The 24,042-nt window shown below is 29.7% G+C and overlaps 1 protein-coding gene across 2 annotated transcripts in view; it reads right to left on the bottom strand.

Moving 5' to 3' along the window:
• The window catches only part of LOC136979581 (calcitonin gene-related peptide type 1 receptor-like), a 54,999-nt gene that overhangs the window by 7,819 nt on the left and 23,138 nt on the right, over positions 1–24,042 (bottom strand). For both annotated transcript variants that reach the window (XM_067275600.1, XM_067275601.1), the window contains exons 2-13: positions 6,508–6,575; positions 6,273–6,417; positions 5,527–5,637; positions 4,945–5,045; positions 4,711–4,852; positions 4,512–4,622; positions 3,861–3,967; positions 1,271–1,362; positions 1,067–1,193; positions 831–984; positions 641–707; positions 128–191 (exon numbers count right to left, since the gene is read on the bottom strand). In XM_067275600.1, coding sequence (XP_067131701.1) covers positions 128–191; positions 641–707; positions 831–984; positions 1,067–1,193; positions 1,271–1,362; positions 3,861–3,967; positions 4,512–4,622; positions 4,711–4,852; positions 4,945–5,045; positions 5,527–5,637; positions 6,273–6,417; positions 6,508–6,575 — 1,289 coding nt within the window. The remainder of the gene's footprint in view (positions 1–127; positions 192–640; positions 708–830; positions 985–1,066; positions 1,194–1,270; positions 1,363–3,860; positions 3,968–4,511; positions 4,623–4,710; positions 4,853–4,944; positions 5,046–5,526; positions 5,638–6,272; positions 6,418–6,507; positions 6,576–24,042) is intronic.

Genomic DNA, 24,042 nt, shown 5'->3' with positions numbered 1-24,042 from the left:
TTTCCATAATTGCTTTTCCTTCTTCACTTACCAGTGTAGATAGTGTAGTACTTAACAATTTTCAGCCTAATATAGAAACTTCGTAATAATAAATAATTCAGTAGCAATGCGTTTATTGGATACTTACTAGCATTGATATACACACCGGTACTGTTATTATATAGAATGTCGGACTTTCTTCTATCCAGCAACTTTTTTAATACATTAAAAATAAATTAATAATAAATATTATAAACACATATATAAGTATAAAATATTCATAGTAACTATACTATAATGTATATAATTCGGAATAAAATAGTATTAAATAACTTGTGATATACATTAATAGTAAGTAAAAGTGTCTATAGATGGCGCTAGATTGCGCCCTACCTTCTAATTTAAAAATATTATATTCCCAGTTTTAAATTCGATAATCTTACACACTCGACCACGGGATGCTTTCATGCAATACTGTATTCTATAATCTGCTTGTAAAACCCTCCAAAAAAATTAAATAAAAATTCTTTGATGTAATTATTTGTCTCCAAGCTTTGCTCCCCCCTTGGAAAATTTACTGCTGAAGCCCATTCATGCCATAATCTAAAAATACAGAAGTATTGTAAAATATTTTATCATAAAATATGATAATATTACTTACTAAACTGCTTCCTTAGATATAGATGCTCTGACCGTGCTGTATATAGTAATTAATATCAGCGGTAAAACTGTAAAAATAATTATATACAGTTAAGATCAACACTCACCTGTTAGAATCAATAACATGCTTATACATGATACATTAATACTTCTGATTCTGAGTTGGATAATGAATACAGATAACGACTTACCCCATCCAATAACACAGAACCATTTGAATATTTTATTTTCTTGTACAAATGCGAAGACCATCAATGTATGCAAATGTAATCCCTCGCAGAACATCCAGAAATAGTTGCACACAAGAAAATAATGCACAACTATATGCAAAATTTGGCATTCTATCTGCAAGTTTCTTATTCTTTTACTACATAGATATATCATAAATATTTGTATATAATATTTAAAGTTTTAACTAAATCTTTACATTATTTGCTTCCAGAACTTCTACGTGTTGAACCACTTCGGTATACCATATGATCCACGTCATGTTGTTCATGATAAATGAGAAAAACAGATTTTTGTGAATGGTAATCCGGATGCACTGAAGTGAACTAAAATCAATATTATTATCTATATCAGTTGTTTAGATTAATTGTTACGTTTTATGAATAGCAATATTTGTACTCACGGAAAATAAAAGAAAATTGCAAGCGATATCAACAGAGCAACAAGTGATACTGAGTACCCAGCAATGTATAATTTATTAATCTTCTGTCTAAACTAGAGAATTAAGTGAGATATAAATAGTAAATTAAATATAATCTTAATTTCGTTATTGTGTATGAAAGTACAGGATGTCCATCATGTTTATTATATAAAAATTTTACGTAATTTTGGGTAGGTTATCCAATATATTCGCTTGTTATGTTTGTAGTCAGACTCCTCCATACTTTCGATACGGTTCTCAACCTTTTTTCACTCGTACACCATCTGAGACTTCTGTGTATAGATTTGTAATACTAACGGGTACACCCAGTGGTACGTGTACTACTGATTAAGAACCGCTGCTCTACACTCTATTTAACTTCAATACGAGTTTCCTCATGTTTGATTTCTCCTAATTTTATTTAAATTTATAAGTCATCAAGCAACGCCAATATTCTATACTTGTAAACAGAACCGATTGATTAGGTAGTGTTTCAAGTGCAACAGACCCAAATTAAATATCACATAATTGCATTTATGGGATAATACAATGCAACACAAGAGCGATGTGCTAATAGGAGGTGCCTTCAGAGAGGCCTTCCACGAGAAACTAGGTTTATACACGTAAATAAAATCTTAAAAACCACGCGGTCTGGCTCGAACCCACGACTAACCAGTGTTCTATCTACTGTACTAGGCAAACTAAACCTATACAAACTTCGTGGATATCCTGTATTTTTACACAATACTTCTTATACAAAAATACAAATAAGGAGATCAAAATTGCAATTTTTAATTTAAAAAATGTTTTACCATAAACATTATATTTTCGCTTAAGAAATAAATAAAAATTACATATTAAAACTACCATATTTAAATTTTAAAAATTGTGATAGGAAACAATAAAGGTATGCTTCTCAATATAAAAATTCAAATTCCTGATATTAATGAATTTGATAAATTACAGAATTTAAACAATTCCACTCATTCTTCCACTTAACACAATGTGATATATTGACACGAATACTTGTTCCAATGTAACATATTGACATAATTCATTGATATCAAAGACATCAATAAATATCTAAGATTCTTGTTTCATGGAAGATTTCTTCAACTCCACTTCCTCATAGTTCTGAAATTTTCTTTATTGAACAATTAAAAATAATTACGTTACAATATATATATATATATATTTCCTATATCTCTCTCTTCACATCCTTCAATAACTCAAATCATTTTCTAGTTTTATCGATTCAATTATCCTGAAGTTAAATTAAACGATAAATTTCAAAAGTCATCAGATATTGCTCGATTAATCCACTTTATGATCTTGAAAAATTTAAACGTCAATATAATCCTTTTGACAGTTGTAAGTCGTGATTGTGAACTAAATATAGAAATCAAAATTACGAACTTATTAAATGGAAACTTTACTTTTATACGTATTTTTTAATGTGTAAATTCGTCAGCCATTTTCTAAAATAAATTTACTATTAGTGGAAACAATTATAAAAGAAAATCAAATTTCTTTTTTTTTGGCCTTAAAAAGTAATAATTAAATTCTTAAGATAATTAATATGAGTTGACATTTTTCATAAAATAATAATAAATAAAATGGATTTTGTACTGAAACTTCCTTGTTTGTTTATAACTCCTTATTACATTTTGTCATGAAAGCCAACTTGACAACGTGTCATATTAATAAAGCAAAAATTCTGTTTGCAATTTTGTTTCATTACACTACTGAATAAATGCAAATGATATCGAAATTTACCAAAGAAGATTTTTTTTTTAATATTAAAGAATTTTTGTTAACTCCTTACACACTGTTCTTTTTAGCAAGCCCAATATGGGTTCGACCAGGCCCACAACGGTGTGGGCACAAAACCTAACATACGGCGGACAGACCACCCCGAAAAATTTACGTTTTTTTTTTTTTTTTTTACTTCTCTCTCTTGACTCAATTCCGGGTCCTCCAGAGTGGTAGGCTACACATTAACCACTCGGCCATCCGGCCTAATAGAATTAAGATGGTTATTGTTAAAGGAATCATTTCATAAATCATTATAATTTTATTTACTTTAAAAGCTTTCCATAAAATACATTACATGTTTCATATTTCTTTTAAATTCTTTCTATCTTCTGATTGATGAGAAAACCTTTTTCTCAAGCTCGAGGATTCAAAAATGGTACTTTTTATAAGTTGGCAGCTCATAACGGGGGTGATCGAGTGGTGAGGGGCCACAACCCAACACATCCTAGTCAACTGATCCAAAAATCTCTGAAGATTATAATCCGAATCATCCAGATTACTGTCTCGATCATGCAGACATCGTGTTATTATGTACTACTGTATTCTGTCATGTGTATTATTATGATCAATTGAAAGAAAATTTAATAAAATAACTAAAATCTGCTTGTTTATATTAACCAAAATTATAATTTCCACGTAAAAATACAGGCACCTATAAAATATAATATTAAAAATGTATTTACAGGTGACATTTGGGCCACCCCCGTATGTAGAAATAACCGTTTACATCAAATTAAATCTAAGTATTGTGACTTACTAAAAGATCTTCGCGATCGACACACGTGGTATAATTGGACCATGTTTTATTAGTTACTGGATGTCTGTACCACGTTCCATCTGAATTACATATTTTGTAAGCATATCCTGAAAAGAATTAATTATAAATATATATATATTTTTTGTTTAATAATTAAAATTAAAATATTCCTTAACCAAATGTGAATTTTGCATATATTAAGACGTTCTTTACTGCATTTCTAAAAAATATTTTACACTTTGAAAGGAAAATTTACATATGCAAATTACCTAAAAATATAATTTATATATATATATATATATAGAAAATTTTTTTATTCTTACAAATATTGTTATAAAGAAGGAAATAAAACTGAACTAAGTTAAGAAAGAAAATAGCAAGCATCTACTTCAGGTAATTTCATTAAGTGTTTGCCACCAAAGGACAAATTTCCAGAGAAAGACAAATACTCTATGCTAAGATTTCTTGCAGGAAAGAATATAAATGTCGTTTTTTTACGTCACTGGTCTATCTTCAAATTGAATTTTCTATTAAACTGACAGCTTGCTTGAGAAGAGGTTTGTTTTCTTTATTTCATCTTTTTTTTTCAAATTTATCACCCATTGACGAATGGGTTTTAAATTAAACATTATATAAATCGATCTTACTCACTATCAGGTAAAAAACCAAGTATAAAATCGGGGCATGTAGAATATGCTATATCACCAGCAGGTGTGTCGTTCCAACAGCTCCATCCATCAAACGTCCCCGTGCAATATTCACCTGAAAATAAATAATTCCGCGAGAAAATAATGTATATAAATCACTAAAAAATAATCTTAACTAAGTTCACACAGGGTAAGTTAATTACCTGTAAAAGTTTTACTTGTCGACACTAATCTTTTTATACACTGTTCGTAGGCGGTTGATAACTTTGAATTATCTTGAGGAGGTTTATCCAAGTTGGAAAAGTTTTCAATTAATGCTTTTAATCTTTTTTGTATCCCTGAATACTAAAGATAAATAAATTCCTTAATCCTAATTTAGTATATCGAATTGCTCTTCAATGATAAAGATCTTAAATTTTTTGTATCCTTTATCTAACCTCATTAAGGTCAAACGAGCAGGAATCATAATTTGCAATTTCTTCTTCTTTGTAATTAGTTTCCCATTGCCCGTTCGACAAACAATTCTTCAATGCAGTTCCTGAGACGAACAATTTCTTGGTTTATTATATTTTAATCATATAACTAAAGAATAATGGTGATTAAACGTCGTAGAAAAGAAAAATCTCTCTTGATATCAATGGATAGTCTCCATGATATAGGAATGAAACGTCATTAATTCGATTAATATAGTTTCTACACGCTATAATCTTAATTAATATAAGTCATTAGGTATAAATCTTTGTTTTTCTATTAGAAAATATAATTTCTTATAAAAACTTATGATTGGTTTCATTTATTTAGCTTCAAAGACGTATCAAATAAATTTAAAAATATATAAAATAAATTTAAATATATTTTCTATTAAAAAGTCTCGATTTAACATCGCCATTAATAGAAATACAGTTTAACATTCATCATCAATTAAGAAGAATCTATTAACGTAAATATTTCGCTCGTATTTATCGTCACTAGTTTTAAATTAATTTAAATATAATGACTATTTTCGAAGTGATAAAAACCTGTTGAACGTTTGTGTTGACCTGGAGAAGGGCATGGCATCGATGCTTGATGTCCAGCTTTGGTTACATTCCAACAAATCCAGCCATCAAAAATGGCAGGACAGAATATCTCTATAAATAAATAAAAATGATTTAGAAGTACATTCTCTCACTTTTCCAGTTTTTCTTTACTCCCATATCTACTTCTGTTTTATTCTCTGTTGGTTCAGACGTGGATAAAACAATAAATAATTCAAACTCGTTGTGTTCAAAAGTCTGTGATCTCCACTACTTTGCGCCATTTCTTGTGGTGGCACAAAGCCCCACAAACGTCAAGTGCAGAACGTCCCGACAATGAGTGTTGTGAGGATTCCTGTCACCACAATCAGTGGCATTGCTGTTTGTGGTAGCGCAAATCCCACGAACATGAGCTACAGAATTGTTAGTAATGCCACTGGTTGTGGTGCAACGTTGTCTGACTGCACTGCTGTATGTATCTTTCCACTAAATAATTACATTAATCGCTTTGATTTGTAAAACACTACAAGTGTTTTTGCCACATTTGTCTGCATTCATCTACAGTTCCGTCTCATGTCACCCACGTATATCTAACACCACGCCACTACAATACCCAAACAATAGAGAGCCAAGTTTCTGAGTAACTCTCAATTGAAACGTACATTTTGAACACATCAAGTATGAGGCAATTCATGTTTTTCTATCATGCAAACCATAAAAAATAATAAAAAAAAACAAAAATTAATTACCATTATTATTAAACTGATTAGCAATTTGTCGGCATTCCCAATATAAATCAATTTGTTGTAATAAAAACTCTTCATTTAATTTATTTTTCTGTTCTTGATATTCACGTTCTGACTTTGTGATCTTATCAGTGTGCGGTTGCAGGCTCTAAAATATCGAGATTTATATTATTCAATTACGATGAAAATAAATTTAACCACTTAAAGTAATTAATAATATCATTAAAAGTATTCTTACTTTGACAAAATATAGTGATATAAACATGTAGAATATCGTTTTCGTGTTTCTAAATATAAACATCCTCTCTAGAGAAAAAAATTTACATATTAGTTACAAACTTGCTCGCCAGATGACGCTTAATTCGTTGGACATTTTTAAAAGAAGTGTTATTTTAGTATTTTTAAATTTTATTATTCAGATAATTTTATTCTTTAAAAAATTAATTAATTATAAATTCTAATAATAATATACTTAAATTAATTTTAAAAATTTTCAATACAATATTTTTAATAAAATTACGTACAGTTTACACCTGTGAAATAAGACTAGTGGTGATGACATAAAAAAAAAATGGCCGTCATTTGGATGTGGTCGTTATTAAAGGTTCGATTGTATTTTTATGAATTACAATAAACTTTTTTAAACAGTAAAAATATTATTTAAATAATTTTAATATAAATTTTTAAAATTTAATTTTATATTTCGAGTAGAATTAAAAAATATGTTTTTATTTATTTTAAATTAACATTCGACTGACTTTTCTAGCATAATTTTTAAAATTTTAGTGAATTAAACTGAAATTTCAATAAAAAAAAGTAAATAAATTCTTTAATTATAAAATATTTTAATATATTTTAAGCATTATTTTCCATAAAATTTTATAGAATTTACATACAATTATAGTACTTTATATAATTGTGTTGTTATTATATACCAGATGTAAGCTTAATTATATTAATTCAGGTAATTAATTATTATAATTAATTTAATTATATAAATTATTTAAAAATTGTTTTGTGTAAATTTGAATTAAAATAAATCCTACATTATTCAAACGACTTTTATAATATTTTTATATTGTAAATTAAAAATTGAGAGTAATAGTAATTAAGGTACTCCTATTTAACGCTGTGGAGATAGACTTTTATCGGTCTAAATACATTTTATAACATTGAAGACAAAGTCTGCCCAAAAGGGACCACCATTTATTTTTTCTGTGTTCCAGACAATACACGTTCTTGGCGACTGACCTTTCTTTTTAGGCTGCTTGTCGCCAGAAGTTAAAAAAGTCCTTTTAAAAAACACAAAATATATCCAATTAAAATTACAAGTAATTTCTAAAAAAGGAACTGGTGAAATACAGACGTCTTGCTTGCATCCATCATACTTTCGTTGGGGTGTTACTGCTTTTATCTACCAAAAGAAGTGCTGGAAAATGTCGATTTTAAGAAAGCTGCCCCCTGGTGACGATACTTATAGAATTTTCATCTGTGAATGTTCGTCCGATGGAGATTATTATTTTATAACATTGAAGACAAAGTCTGCCCAAAAGAAGCTTTCCAGCGCTTATTTTGGTAGATAAATGCAGTAACACCCCAAGGAAAGTATGATGGATGCAAGCAAGACGTCTGTATGTCACCAGTTCCTTTTTTAGAAATTACTTGTAATTTTAATTAGATATATTTTGTGTTTTTTAAAAGGACTTTTTTAACTTCTGGCGACAAGCAGCCTAAAAAGAAAGGTCAGTCGCCAAGAACGTGTATTGTCTGGAACACAGAAAAAATAAATGGTGGTCCCTTTTGGGCAGACTTTGTTTTCAATGTTATAAAATAATAATCTCCATCGGACGAACATTCACAGGTCTAAATACAACTAAATCTGATATGGTGGAATTTCAGGACACGCGAAATAAAACAAATATTAGTACCAAAACTTGCCATTGTGATACTTTTGGCGCTGCAAGCAACGAGAAAGCTGTTTTATTTGTAGGGACTCAAGTGTGGTTTATCGAGGACATTTGGCATATTTGGTAGCTTTGAAAGACACTACATGTGTGTAGGATAAGACGGCTAATTAAAGTCCACTTGCCACGTTGTTGCTTGCAGCACTAAAAGTGCCATATTGGTGAGTTTTAGTACTATTTTTTTTTTTTTACGAAAATGTCTTCTGCTTGTTCTGAAATGCCACCATAACAAATATTCTCGCTTACGGACCGCTAAATATATTTTTTTTTAATTCAAAATTCCTAATAGTTACCATTGGCCGAATGGATAAAAACATTGGACACTAACAGGACACCATTGGTCGTGGGTTCGCGCAACACTCCCTATATATATATGAGGTGTTGGTTTGTGTCACCTGCTGGCCACGTTTAGTTTTCTGGGTTTTGTTCACTTGCCTAACACCCAAATACGAGTCAGTTTTCCAATACAAGACAATCCAAACAGTTCCTAAATTTGATAATTAACATTATAGATACTTAACTTAGGGTAATAATTAATACAAAACGACAATCTGCCGAGGGAAATGCCTCTTGTGGGGACTATCTATGGAAAGCTGGCACCTATTTGGGTGTTACCAACGTGGAGAAAATCGAGAAAACCCTACGTAGCTTTTTAATTATTATGCCTTTGTGTCCTTTTTAACTCTATTTAAAATTTAGTTCACCTGAACTAAAATAAAGAACATTATTTTTGATCTGTAAGACTAAATATCTGCATCCATAATTTCCAGTATAATAAGTCCTGTTAATATATAGAAAGTATTGATACTAGTATACAAAATAAATTTTAAATAGACTCTACGTAGCTGTCCATTGGCGAGGCGCGAACCCATGACCACCTATCAGTGTTTAGAGGTTTCATCCACTCGGCCACTGGTACAGATCCCAGGCATGTGCCTCACACGCTTACGGGTTCCAAATACTAAGTGGCACATGCGTAATAAAACAGTTGGAGACATAATTAGTAACATAGAGGATATTTATTAATATTATTTAATTATTTTTGTGTGAAATGTATTGTATAAACTGTAGTTTTGACATTCTGCAGCATTTTCTGCCTTAAAAGAAAACTTTGCTTTCACTTTTCAGCAATAGATACGTTTTTCAATAATATAAACTTCCACAGCCGACAGCGATTTGAAGAGATTAAACTTTCTTTCATCATTTTATCATAACTTTTTTTAATTTGTTATTTTATTTTACTCTACTCTCTTCTATTTTATTTTTCAGCAGCTGTACTTGAATGTCGTATCAAAGCAATCGAGTAGAAGAGGAGTCCGGTTTCGATTTCCAATTTGAAATAGACTATCTTACATTACCTTAATTCCTCGGGGTAGGAAGGAAAAAGTTAAACAACAGAATACTTCAAATTAAAAGATTTTTATCTACTTCACAACTTGAGAAATGAGCTGAAAAATCTCAAATTAAATTACTTTTTCCCTGTGTTCTGTCAATTTTTGCCCTAACGAGAACCTGTGAACAGCAATTACTGCAGGAAATTTTTTTGAAAAAGGCAAGAAAAGATTTTTTGTGGCCCTTTAGAATACACGTTTTAAGTCTCAAATTTACAGGTCCTCAAAATTGTAGAACGTTATGAAGACAAGTCTTATCACATTACAGGACCATTAAGGTCTTCTAAAGTGATAGGGCTTGTCTTCATCAATGCCCCCTTTTTTAATATAAATTATTAATTTATTTAAGCTTAAGTTATTAAATAATTTTAAATATATGTATCACAAAATAGTTCATTATCATTTTATATCATTATGAATACGCTTGTTTTATTTGTATACGTCAACGCAACACTGATGAATTCCTCTCAGGAGGATTTTTATGAGAAATTAGCCTCTATTTAGGCGTTACTAACGGAAAGAAAACCTGGAAAATTCCACGTGGTCAGCCCGTCTTGGAGATGCTCGAAACCACGACTGAACTTCCAGTGTTTAGGAAACGGAACCGCTTGGGCACTGGTGGGCCCCCACTACCAGCTACCAGTGTTCGGTGGTTTACTTCTGGTTTACTTTTGTGACGTGGCATATTGATGCCACGTCACAAAAGTAAACAGAGATCACAGAGATGGATTGAAGAACAGAAAATTCTTTTCATCGCTAAAATTGTTAGCAAACGTCTCAATTTGCATAAAGACACTTTCTAAATTTCTCTTCATCTCATGAGATCAAGTTTATAACTCACTTTTGATCTGCACCTCCTTATCGTATACCTTTACACAATAAAAAAATATTTGAAAGTCATGTTTGACAGTTCACACAATTGAAAACTAAGTCATTCAATGTACTAAAAGTAGAGATCTAACATCAATATCATCTCATAAAATAAGAGGGAAAATTGTATATAAATTTACCGGTCTGTTTAAACAACTTAAAGTCAATTTGAAGATGATTGTTACTATGGTAACGTTTTCATTTATTGGTTTGCTGACTGTGAAATTAACTTTCAATCTTCTTTCATAGTGAAGAGCTTAGAACTAATTCTTAATAAAACTTTAATCATTTCACTGGTTCAATTCAAATTAATATCTTCATTTATATTATGTACTTATCAACAACAGCAATAATTTCGAATAAGTCTCTTTTTTTTTAATCTGTAGTAAATACGGACAAACCTCTATATAACGCCCTCCACCGTGGTACAGTGCCAATCAACGTTCGTGAATTGATCTCTCTCGTAAGCATCTTTTTTTTTGTTTCTAAATTTCCAAACGTAGAGGCTGAACAGTGGTCTAGTGGATAATCCACTAAACAATAATAGAGTCTGTCACGAGTTCGCACCTCGCGTGGAAATTTCTAAATATTCTTCGTGTCTATAAGAAACAGAGGATCCAGTTCCTCGTAAGTGGATAACACCACTGAAGACTGGTAGAATTGGTCACGGGTTCGAGCCTCGTGGAGTTTTCCGAGTTTTATTCACGTGTCTAATGCATAAATAGGGACCAGTTTCCCATAGAAAACCCTCCCTTAACAGTTGACCCACGTGCTGCATCACCTTATCCAATCAAATTTAGGATTTTACAGGGCAAAGGACATTCTTATTACCAAATCTCGTGTTTAATTCTCATTGCTAAGTAATTTTTATTGTTTCAAAATCTTCAGTTTAGCGCCACACTCGATTTAGTGTCAATCTCAGAGGCGAACAAATGTCGCTATATGGAGGTGTGACTCTATGAAAGGAATTAGAAAAGGTAATTCTCTTCGTCTTCAGCTTATTTGTTTAACTATTTAAAGAATTAATTATAATTAAGCGATTAAAAATTGATAATTAAGAAAGAAACGTTTTAAATTATATTTAAAAAAAGAGTTTATACTTTATTTTAATTAACGAAAAATGTAATAGTTATAAATTTGTTGAGCATTCTTTTTAATTTTTAAAGGTTTTTACTTATAAAAGTAAAAATCTTTTATAGTGATTTAAATGCATCATTATTTCATGAATAATTAGAAAATAATGTTCTTTTAAAGTTTTACTTTTAAATTTAAAAAAAGTTAAATTAAAATTTGTATTAAAAAATATTACTTAATCCCCATTAATTAATGTTTTCGCAATTTATTTTTTATTTTAGGAAGAAAAAAGTTTTACAGATTATTATTTTAACTATATATTTTTAAAAATTTTATACACATCTTATTAATAAAATAATATTATAGATTATTTTACAGTTTTAAAAATAAAATACATTCTAACCTTTAATAACGGACACCTCTAAATGGCGGCCATTTTTTCTAGAAACGTTTCTTTTTGAAATGCTTACAAAATAACGACATTGTCAGTGTCCGTTATGCATAGGTTTTACTGTCTAGCATACTAATTTAATTTTAAACGTTATCTTGTTATTATTATTAAGTTCTATTCATAGTTAATTATTTTTTATATATTTTGATATGATAAGCATCATATAACAGATAAAAATTTAATATTTTTTTAAATTATAAAGCATATTCTTATGTTTATAACATTTAATAAGTGACATTTATATTTCAATTCAACTAAGTTGAAGCGTTATAGAAAACATGTAAATATACAGTCTATAGAAATATAAGCATCTGTATATTTAATGACTGCTTATATTCCTGCAAACTTACAGCTTCGTACGCCTGCATACTTATAGAAATTTTGTACGTGTGCAAATTTACAGGAGCCTGTACTCTGCCAAACTTACAAGAGCTTTATAGTCCTGCAAACTTACAGGAGTTTTGTATACTGTAAACTTAGAGGACTATATTTAGCTTTTAAAATGATAATAATATCCTTATAATACTTTTGCAGCATCAATGACCTAACAGATACAACGTGGTCGGGTTTAACAAGGTTAATAATAGCATCAGATTTGTTATACGAAATTGAATGAGAGACATCCCTAGTAGTCCATCAGCCAGGATATTTGTTATTAGTTGTAATTAATAAATAAAATCCCACAAGATAGTCTAACCTATAAAAAAAATATATATATATATATATATATATATAATGATTAAATGTACATAAAAATTATTATTTATATGTATAAATTTAAATATAAAATAAGGAAAAATCCGAAGAAATTTTCAAACCTTTATTCGCTTATAACCGAAAGTTGCACTATTTATTTTCCATGGAGTTGTGAATTTTCATAAACAGGCAAGAGATTAAAAGCAATTTTAATAATAAATTATGTTTAATTAGATAAGATAAATATATTAAATGGCTGAACTACGTCTACAGTCAACAGAACGTTCACTTCTATCGAAGAACGTTGTAATTTTGTACATTGCATGGTTGTTTAGTAAGGAATTTAATATCAAAATATTTAGAAAATATATATATAAATTATTTCCTGGATAATTTTTAATAAATATACAGTTTTTATGCCTTAAAAAATGAAAATTATAGCATTAATTTGCATTAATCTTCATACGCAACACAATTTTAATTGATGCTAATGTATATATTATAACCAATTTTAAATGAATATCAGTAAAATCTCAAGATAAATCTTGTTTTACTTTTATAAAAGTTTTATTGATTTTACATAAGAGAAAGTAAGATATTTTATAATTTTTCCCTTATATTATCATGAAAATAAGAGTTATTATACCTATTTAAATAATTATAATTGCATATCAGTTTTAAATGCCTTCGAGCGCTCTTTAAGCTAGAAATTTTTTTAAAAACTATAATTAAAAATACGTTTTATTTAAATTAAATTTAAATATTAAAATATTTCCTAGTTAGATTTATCTTAGTGCTGATTTTTATATAAAATTTATAGCCATGTGTTACCTATAATTATTTTAAAAATGAAGCAACGAATTGCGTAACATTCCCGGCAAAATGTTAAAATCGTGTGAGGCGCCATCTGTTACGAGATTATATTATTTTTAAAACTTTTTATATTATTAATTATAACAAATTGACAAAAAGTCTTAATTTTGAGAGCAGAGATGGGTTTTATAAAAAGTTGTAATGAGTAAAATCTTCACTAAGTGACACATGATACTATCTATCTTCCCACCCTCTCGACCTATCACCACCAAACTTTAAAAGCATAAATAACCCTAATACCTTTCTGCAAAATTTCATAAATTTTCGACAAAAGGTACGTGAGTTATTAAGCTTCAAATTGGGGTGCACACTAACAACCCTACATACAAGAAACAAACCCCAAATTTTTTTCAAGGTCCACAAGTGTACAGATCTTGTAGATCATTTTTTGAATAATTGCCATGCTTTTTCCTGTTATGTATAACAGAAGGGAAAGGAATTGTGAAGGGAAGATGCCAAACGAAGAATTTAAACTGTTTTCTTTTCTTTTTGGCCATCATTAAACTGGCCATAAAATAAAATAACGATTTTTAAGACATTTTCCAAGATGTTTTGATATATCTTTCACATCAATTCCAGTAAAATAACTAAATTTGGCACATCAAATCGAGTTTTAAAGGTTAAAAAAATAAACTTTTTTATAAACCGCTACATCATTTATATACAAAGATTTCAGACATTAGAAACACTTTAAATTATAATTAATTTAAAATTAGTCCATTACGAACGATAAATATTTTCTTTCTTAATGGCATAATTTATTTACATTATTTTTAATGGTACTTTTTGGTATAAAAATGCATTAGTAAAAGGATATGACTTGTAATAATTGAAATAAAACGAATCCTGAATTGAAATTATTTTAAATTAATCTGCATAATGTTAATGTTAATTAGTTAATTAATAAGTTATTTGATTAAAGTTAACAAAATTTGCGGGTAATTATTTCCGATTTTATAATATTGTCAATTTATTTGAAGCTGGAAAATTCGTTAAAAATTTACAATATTTTTGATATTTCCAAAGGGGAGGAAAATGAAAAATTACCGTTGTAATGGTAATTTTCATGCTCCTTTTACCCTAATTTTGCAATAGCGGAATAATCAAAAATACATATTTTTTAAAGTACTACTTTGTTTACAATCTGAATTACCTTTTAACTATTTGCAATGGCGATTTTAAGTTGTTTCTTCAACTTGCAGGGCCCCTTTTTACGTCAGATGTCATGTATATTAATAATATATAAAACTATATTTGATTTTACCGCTTCTACAGTTATACTACTGAATAAAGTTCGCGTCTTAATAAGCATACGTTTTCGACTGTCTGAGGCCCTAAAACACAAGACCCTAGCAAAATTTTAAGATTGGAATAAGGTAGAGCAGATGATCTGCTAAAAGTAAAGTGCCTTCTCTGAGGCCAAGGAAACCAACTTCTATTTCGATGACGTGAAGAAATCCAGAACACTCCACGTGGTCAGCACACTTGTCAGATGCGAACCACGACTAGCATTCAGTGGTTTTACCCACTGAACCACTGGTGGACCAAAATCTGTCAGTGTCTATAACTCGTTAACATTTCTGTTTTATAAGCAAACGTGAGGCACATGTCTAGTGCCCTCAGATGAAAAAACATAATTTTTTCATGTCAATTATATAATTTATAAATAAATCTTTAGCTACAATTCAGTGTAATTAGTTTATGACGTCGTAACCTCTGTTGTTATTAGTTTATGATATCATAACCTGATGCCCCTAGGCACAGAAGGCACAGAAGGTTAGAGGCCCCACTACATAAAAAATTATATAAAAAAGCTTCTAATCTTCTCTGCCTAGGGGCACCAGGTCTTAAGTCACAACAGATACAGTTTTATGCCTCACAATAAAGAAATATTCGCCTTATATATCAAGAATTGCAACTTTACACCAGAGTTTAGCCAGATGAAAATTTATATATACACATTGTTAATGACACACAGACGCATACCAACTTACTACCGGCAGAGTGAAAAGAATACAATACTTAAACAGGTACTGTATACTTTTCGCTGTAATCATAACCAATACATAATATTTTTGTACACACACACACACACACACATATATATATATACTGTATATACTGTACTGTGCGCAGTACGTAGCAGTACGGTATAGTACAGTGGCAGTACTGTAACTGTATACACTGTACTCTATATAAAACCGTAATTTGCTGTACTGTATAAAATACAGTATGCCGGATTACCGAGGTAGTTAAGACACGAATCTACTGCTCTGGGGTCCGGGTTCGAATTCTGGCAAGTAAACTCCAGGAACCAAAAAGAGTCAAAAGTCTATTTGAATGTGTTTAATATCAAACCGCTATTTAAAGCCACTATATGTTCACCTTTAAAATTTGGCGCTGAATCGAGTAAACTGCTATATAGAAGGGTTCTGTACAGAGGGATGCTACAATGACGTTTGACTGTATATAGTAAAACGTCATAATGGCGCCCTCCTTCATACTTGAACCCACAATTACTTGTCTTGATTGTATAGCAACAAAATAAAAGTATATATAATTTAAAGAGATTAGCGTTAAATCCCGATAAAAATTTATCTTCCTACACAAATTTCAACATTAAAGAAGAAATTAACTCATTTGGTTAGACAGTAAACAAGATTAAGTCAGTGAAATTATCTTCAATTTTAAATTAAAAATTATTATTATGTTTTTAAACGTATACTAGGACGGTGATTTTATAAAAGATAATTTACTGTAGGACAATCCTGTCTTCATGCCTACGTTACGCAGTTACGTATATATATATTATAAAACTTAGTGTAACCTAGAGACAGGACGGCCCGAAATATCAGTTAATCCAGAGAGAAGCGAGTGATAAATAATTTAAATATCTGTGCAAAATAGATCGGTAAACTCCTATCTGTATTATTTTAAAAAATAAAAGTGGATATTAAATTTTCGTATAGAAGTTTTATTTCAAGAAGCAATTTTAGAAAGTCGAAAGTATAAATTTTATTTAAGATATACCTTTATGATATATTTATAATACTTTTCTTTATATTTAATTATATGGTTTATATCGAATGTAAAACAAGCAAACCACTATAAAAATTCAGCAAAAAAACCGAATAAAAGCATCTATAGGTTGCATGATTGCTACGTGCTTTCCGGTTGAACAACATCTCATCTGTTTCTTTAGGTTTACTTCAGAAGATTGAAGTTACCTTACCAAGAAAAAATACAGAAGAGAAAAAAAAACATTTTTTTCTACTTTTCTATTTGTAAACAACAGAAAATATCATGTTAAATTCTTCCAGGAATATTTATGAAGTCCCTATTGTCACGATGCACGATTGCATACGAAACTCGCCACTTTAATAATTATTTTAAATATATTTCGACCGTCAAATAATTAAATTAGATGCACAAATAATTATTTAAATAATAAAATTATTTTGTGGTAAATTTCAGTGTGTATTTTTACAGAAAACAATGTTGAAAATCGCTGATAAATATGCAACTTCTGAATCTTCTGGGGACTATAAATTTGATGGGGTCGAAGTAATGATATTTTTATATTTATTTTTATATAAATATACGTTATTTTTATTCAGGTATATATTCTTAAAGACATTATACTGTCAGAATTAAATTATACAGCATAGAAATTAGTTAAATTAACCCGTATACGTTATTCTATACATAATTAGACTGCAATTTTCAAATTCCAAACCCCCATACATTCCTACTGTCTGCCTGTCTGTTTTGACTGACTGACTGACTGACTGACTGACTGACTGACTGACAGCCAGTCAGACAAACAGTCATTCAAAATTTTCTCCATAATGGAAGATTGATGACAGGCATGATTCGATTGTTAGCAGGAGAAGTGTGATGTGTAGGGCAGTACTAAAATCCAGTCCAAATATGAAAACTTAGGGGACAGACATACCGATTAACTATACTATAATAACAATAATAATAACTAATAAAAATTGCAGCCTAGTATTGTGACGATGTCACTGATCGTTACATAGAAATTCTACGTAGATTCTAATTATTTTTATTAATTTAATTTGTATATATATATATTACAAACCAAATATATAGAAAAGATATAAAAGTAATTATTCTATAGAATAAATTTAAATTTTGAATATTTTATCCGACGTTTCTTTCAACGTACAGCTTTGAAAATCTATAATAAATATGCTGCTGCTGCAACTTTTAAAGATCATAAACTTGAAGTTCGTTGTCTTCTGAGGCTGATATAATGATGTTTTTTAATGTTTATTTTATATATAAATATATTTTGTTACTATTTCTACTTAGTTATGTAAAGGTATTATACTGTCAGAATTAATTTATACAGCGTACATCACCCGTGAACTGCGTAAGAACCTTTCAAAATTATGATTTTCCTATCGAAAAGTGACAAGTAAATGAATTTTTTCTGTATTTATTTTTTGATGGGGACTAGCGATAGAGTTGTCACGAGTTCGTGACTTATCTAAAACTAAAGGATGTAACGTCATAGAAATTCTTGACACATTTTCCTATTAACTTGTATGCATTTTTTTTATTATAGAAAGTAACGATTATTTCTTACACAAAGTAAAATAATTCCTGTTACAATTTTAATAAATTATCACTTTCGTAATAAATTATATGCATTTTTTATTATGTAAATTTAAATTATAAATATTTAATTTATAAATGATAATTTTCTTTCTCCTTTTCCTTCTTTTTCTACCGCATAAAAAGATGTTTGGCTGTCAAAATGAATAACATTGTTTGAAAATATGTCAAAAATTCTTGAAAATTTCTCGAAGTTGTCGAAAGAAAACAACCATTTTTTTCAATGTCGTCATATTTTCCCTTTTTTTACTTCATACGAGCTTCGTTAGGAGCCTTGGAGCATGAAGAGCACAAAAAATATTTTACGAATGCACAAGGCTTTCTTTATTTTGTACATGGTTTTCATAAATATTTTATTTGTATTTTTTAAACAAATGTTTACAATTTGTTTATCATATTATTTCGAATTTTAGACTCATTTTTTCTGATGTTTTCTAAGCTTAAAGTTGGGATATGTCCAGGAATGAATTTATATATGTAAATAATTCATATTACTTATTATGATATTATCACAATGCTGGACGGCAATTTTTAATCATATTTTGTACATTTGAACTTAGCTTTCCATATCTGGTTTAGATTTTAGCATTGTCTCGTCCCTGGACATCATACTTCACCTGATAACAATTTAAACTAAGCTTTCCATATCTGGTCTGGATTTTAGTATTGTCTCGTCCCTGGACATCATACTTCACCTAATAACAATTTAAACTAAGCTTTCCATATCTGGTCTGGATTTTAGTATTGTCTCGTCCCTGGACATCATACTTCACCTAATAACAATTTAAACTAAGCTTTCCATATCTGGTCTGGATTTTAGTATTGTCTCGTCCCTGGACATCATACTTCACCTAATAACAATTTAAACTAAGCTTTCCATATCTGGTCTGGATTTTAGTATTGTCTCGTCCCTAGCCATCATACTTCACCCGATAACAATTTAAACTAAGCTTTCCATATCTGGTCTGGATTTTAATACTATTTTGTCCTGATAATACTTCTCCTGATAATAATTGGGCCATGCCGGTTATTTATCTAACTCTGTTCTCAAGAAAATTTCGAATTAAAGTACGTTATTTTCGGTTAAGATCAGGTTTATATAAAGTTATTCAGGGCCCCAGCCTCTAAGCCATCCCCATATCTGGTCTCGATTTTCATCTATCTGAGTTAAATAGATGAAAATCAAGACCAGATATGAAAAACTTAGAGGGGGCCTTGATGAAAAACTTGGTCTGATTTTCGTTCTAGAGATTAACGAAAGTCAGACAGTGGGAATGTTTAATCTGCAATTCGAAAATTGCAGCTCAACGAGTTATATCTTAGGACCTCTTACAATTCTACAGCTTAGGAATCACGCTTTTAAATTTAATATTATCTGATAATGTGAAAAAGTCACAATATATCATTACTATAACTTCAGGCCCAAATTCTAAACTTGGTTTCTTAAATTGGGTGTATTATGAACAGTCTGTAATGTTTATACAGTGAAAATTTTGTAAAAATTCCTGTTTATACGGTTTTACTGATAATTATATTTTATTTTAAACGTATTTTTGATGTATTTTATTGTTCAATAAATTCTTTTAAAGCTCTTTTTTGTAATTTTAATTCAATTTTCCCCGAAAATATCGTTTTAAAGTCGAGATGAAGTCTTAAATTTGATGAAAGTTGATATTTTGTGAGTTAATTTTAAAAAATTTCTTGAAAAAATGAAAATATTAAACTGATATTTTTGAAGAGAAAAGAGAAACATCACCGTTACTTAAGACTATAACAATCGAACGGAAAAATCAATTACTCTAACGCTTTTTCTTTGTATAAATGTCAAAAATAGTAATATCGAAAGTTAATTTTTCTTTTGCCATTTCAAGTTTCCTTGACTTAAAGAGAAATTTCAAAAATGCAAGAATTCTTTTATAAAACGAATTCTCTTAATTTGTAATTATTTTAAAGTTATTTTATTCGACTCCAAGTACTTGTAATTATGTGAAAATTTCATTAAATAAATTATTTTTCTGCTAAATTTAACTACAATTTTCTGCAGTGGAAAAGTCGATTATCATTGTTTTACGATACAAGTGAAGAAAAATAAGTTTAGGAGGAGATCAAGTTTTAAAATATTTTAACATCAATTAAATTCATTTACTTTTAGTAATATAAAGGGATTTCAAACCGTAATTATAATTAAATTCTTTGTCTTATAAGGGGAAGGAATTAATTCACTGTCATACGCTCTTAATTTCCCTTTTCTAGGGAACTGAGAGGGAAATTTTCTGCAACCCGGAAAGGTATTTCTTCCAATATCTATGAAGGTAGTTGTCTATCCTTTCTTAAATCGGCCAAGTCTGTATGCCGATCAATCGATTGTAACAGGATGTAGAGTTCAATAATAAAAGGTCCCTTTGATATGTTACAGTAACGCATCGCTTCACAAACTCCTATTAATGTGGCAGAGATAAGTCATCTTGCAAGTTAGAGAATGTTCTACATTCTCTAACATAGAAGATGACTTATCTCTGCCCAGTTCTGTACTTAGAAGATGACATCTGACATGGTAAGATCATTTAGTGGGATGTTTTCCAACCTTTTCTTAATTGACAACTCACTTTTAACGTAGTGAAAAGCGGTGATAAAATAAAGACCTACTACTAATGACTTAAAGGCATTACTCTAATGGAATTAAGTCAAGTTTACTATCTCGAATCTAAGAAAATGGTACAGATATGAAGCATTTTATCTACTACATAAAAGTTTTGTATGAAATTTCAGCTTATCGACAGTATATGAACCAATTTCTATTATCGAAGCACAAAACTGGACTTAGATTCGTTACGAAAGGTACTTTCTCTCCACCAAATAATAGTACATTTAAAAGTATGAGGCATAACGAGAGGCTTTATATTGCAGCTGATCAAAGCATGGGAATACATATTTTTAACTATATATATATATATTTAATATAAAAGGCAAAATAAGTATATATTTATGTTAGGTAAACAGTTCTATACCGTTGAAGGTATAAACACCAAATTTGGATGAATATTCTTTGACACCTTACTGTGGACATCCCCCACCCCAACTACACTTAACCCATCCTCTCTTGATTTATTACATTGGTCAGGTAAAGGCTCTTGTACTGTTCATCATGTTCTCACCAAATTTATCATGAAATACTGTCTGTTCCACCCCAACCACCCTAAAGACTTCCCCTCTTAACTTATGGACCAGGAATTTTTGTATGTGTATTTCAGCTTTATTATTGTAAATATTTAGGTTAATTGATGTACAGTTTAGTTAATAAGACTATTGTTTTTATCGCCCTCTCCCAACCCAACCTCACCAATTCCGTCCCCTCAAAATCCCGGGCATGAGCATTAGTTTATCATATTTTTCAGTATTCGTACATGATCTACGCATTGATTAATGAAGTTTATTCATAGATACATACATACATAAACAAATACAGCTCCCTTTCAAGATATATCATGATAAAGATAAAGCATTATATATCTAGAAGCAAGATTAGATACGTGAAAGTCTGTCCGATTACACGAGAATCCTCTAGATTATACGAAACTACTTTTCGCTATCTCGAGACCACTGAGGGATTACATATAGATAGTTTGCTAGAATGAAAGCAATGTAAACCTTGGATTTAAACTATCTGCCAATGTTCAACTAACTAACTAAAGCTGAAACATAATGGAAAGATGCGAGAGTTGACATAAAGCCAACTCTTAGAGCTGGCTTCATTTATACGACGCAGGCCAACTTCCAGTCCCCCATTGACCCATTATCTTGCTAAATCTCTTAATATCCTTTGCGTATATTTGGATATCTCGCAATTATTACTGTATTGTAATTGTCTACAGATACACTGTTGCTGTCTTTGTTATAGAGTACAGATTTTCTACCGATATTTTCTTTGTTATAAACTACAGATTTTTCTACAGACTTTGTTGCTGTCTTTATTATAAACGTTTTAAAGTAAACTTTTATACCGATATCGTTAACATCTCTCTTTATTTATTTAACTTTTTTCAGGTTTAAATTATTCCTCAATCGTTTAAAACGGCCAGCTAGAATAAATAAATACTGTATCACGAATGTATGTTTATACATACACCTATACGTGACGAACATACGAACTTGAAAATCTTCTTAAATGCTACGTAGAGTATAGATACGTCAAAAATAATCCTAAATTACGAGCTAAACAAATGTTAAAAAATTAAAAATAAAACTTTTAATTTTCTTAAGTACATAAATATCGTATTGGAAGCGCTGTATACAATACAAAATTCAATAACTTTTCTCTAGTCAAAGGTCAATTTACAATCGATAAAACGAAAACAATTTGAATTGTTGGCGTTTATCAAAATAAATCAATTAGACCAACAATAAAATAAACTAAATACAGAAGATTTTTGTTATTTTTATTGTTTTTCAATAGAAAATAAACGAAAGAAACAGCAAAAGAGTGTTTGCAGTTTTTCTCTTAAACCCTTTTACATTTCTGGTTGCTATATATAACAAAGGGAAGTATGGCAATTGATGAAAAAATGACCCCCGAAAATTTTAATTTTTAGACTCGGGCATCTTCAAACGTTGAAAAATGCAAAAATGTTGGAAGTTTTCCAGTATTTTTCGAAGGTTTTCCTGTATGTATGGATGGGCAGAGGGCGCGATTTTGTTCACACAATTCAAAGCTTAATGCTTAATAACTTTGTCGAAAATTTCCGAAATTTTTCAGGGAGATTTGCATATTAGGGGCATTGATGCCATTTAATTTTGGAAGTTAAAGGTCAAGCGGTGGGAAAATACAGGGGGGGGGGTTATTATATATTTTGAGTGGGGTAAGACTTAATGAAAAATTTACTGGTTATCATTATCATTATCATTTACAACTTCTTATAAAACTCATCTCTACCCTCAAAATTAAGCTCTTTGCCATTTTTTAAATAAAATCTCATAACAGATGGCTCCACGCACAATTTTAACTTTATTTCCGGGAAAGTTACGCAACTCGTAGACCTGTAACCTTTCACATAAGATTAATGAAAGATATTATATATATAGTATATATATATATATATTAACATACATTAACATTTTACATCGATAAAATTATATATATTATATAAAATATTGTTTAAAGAGTTGAATTGAAGCGAAGTATTAATGCTGTACTTCATCAGCGCTGTAAATTACAGAATTGGGAGCTATAAACGGGCAAACCAAGAATTAAATTACTCATTTTACGTCAGAAACTTGAATTTTCCAGGAGTATCCAATGATTTTTTAGCATTCGATGCAAGTTTCTGTATCGATCTTTATTAATAAACGAATTATGAATCGATAAAACGTTTTAAAATACCCCTATTATTGAAGTTACTGATGTAGAATTCGAGTGGTATCAAGTAACATTCATTAAGTCTCCCCCCTGCCATTTTTTTAACTTCTAAACACCGGAGATAGATTAATTTTAGTCACTTCTTAATAGAGGTGAAGAAGAAAAAAAATGGAAGAGTGACCTTCGATTGTATCGATCCCTGTTAAATTGTGACAGTTAATGCGCTTTAATTAGCACATACAGAAGTAATTCGAAGTTAGCAATTATCACATTGACTAATAAATGAGGTTTATTAGATCTGATAAATCTTTGTATAAAATTAGAAGATAAATCACTAAATAAATGTTCTTTATCAAGTAGAACAAAAGATGTAAAGAGTCGTAAAACACCATCTCGTGTGCATTCTTTGATAATAAATTGTTGTTTATCTATAGTGTTCATCTGGTTAGTTTTACACTTT

This window comes from Centruroides vittatus, unplaced genomic scaffold (assembly GCF_030686945.1).
Source record: "Centruroides vittatus isolate TY-2023 unplaced genomic scaffold, ASM3068694v2 contig_628, whole genome shotgun sequence".
NCBI classification, from domain to species: domain Eukaryota; kingdom Metazoa; phylum Arthropoda; class Arachnida; order Scorpiones; family Buthidae; genus Centruroides; species Centruroides vittatus.
This window is presented reverse-complemented; position numbering and strand designations above follow the sequence as displayed.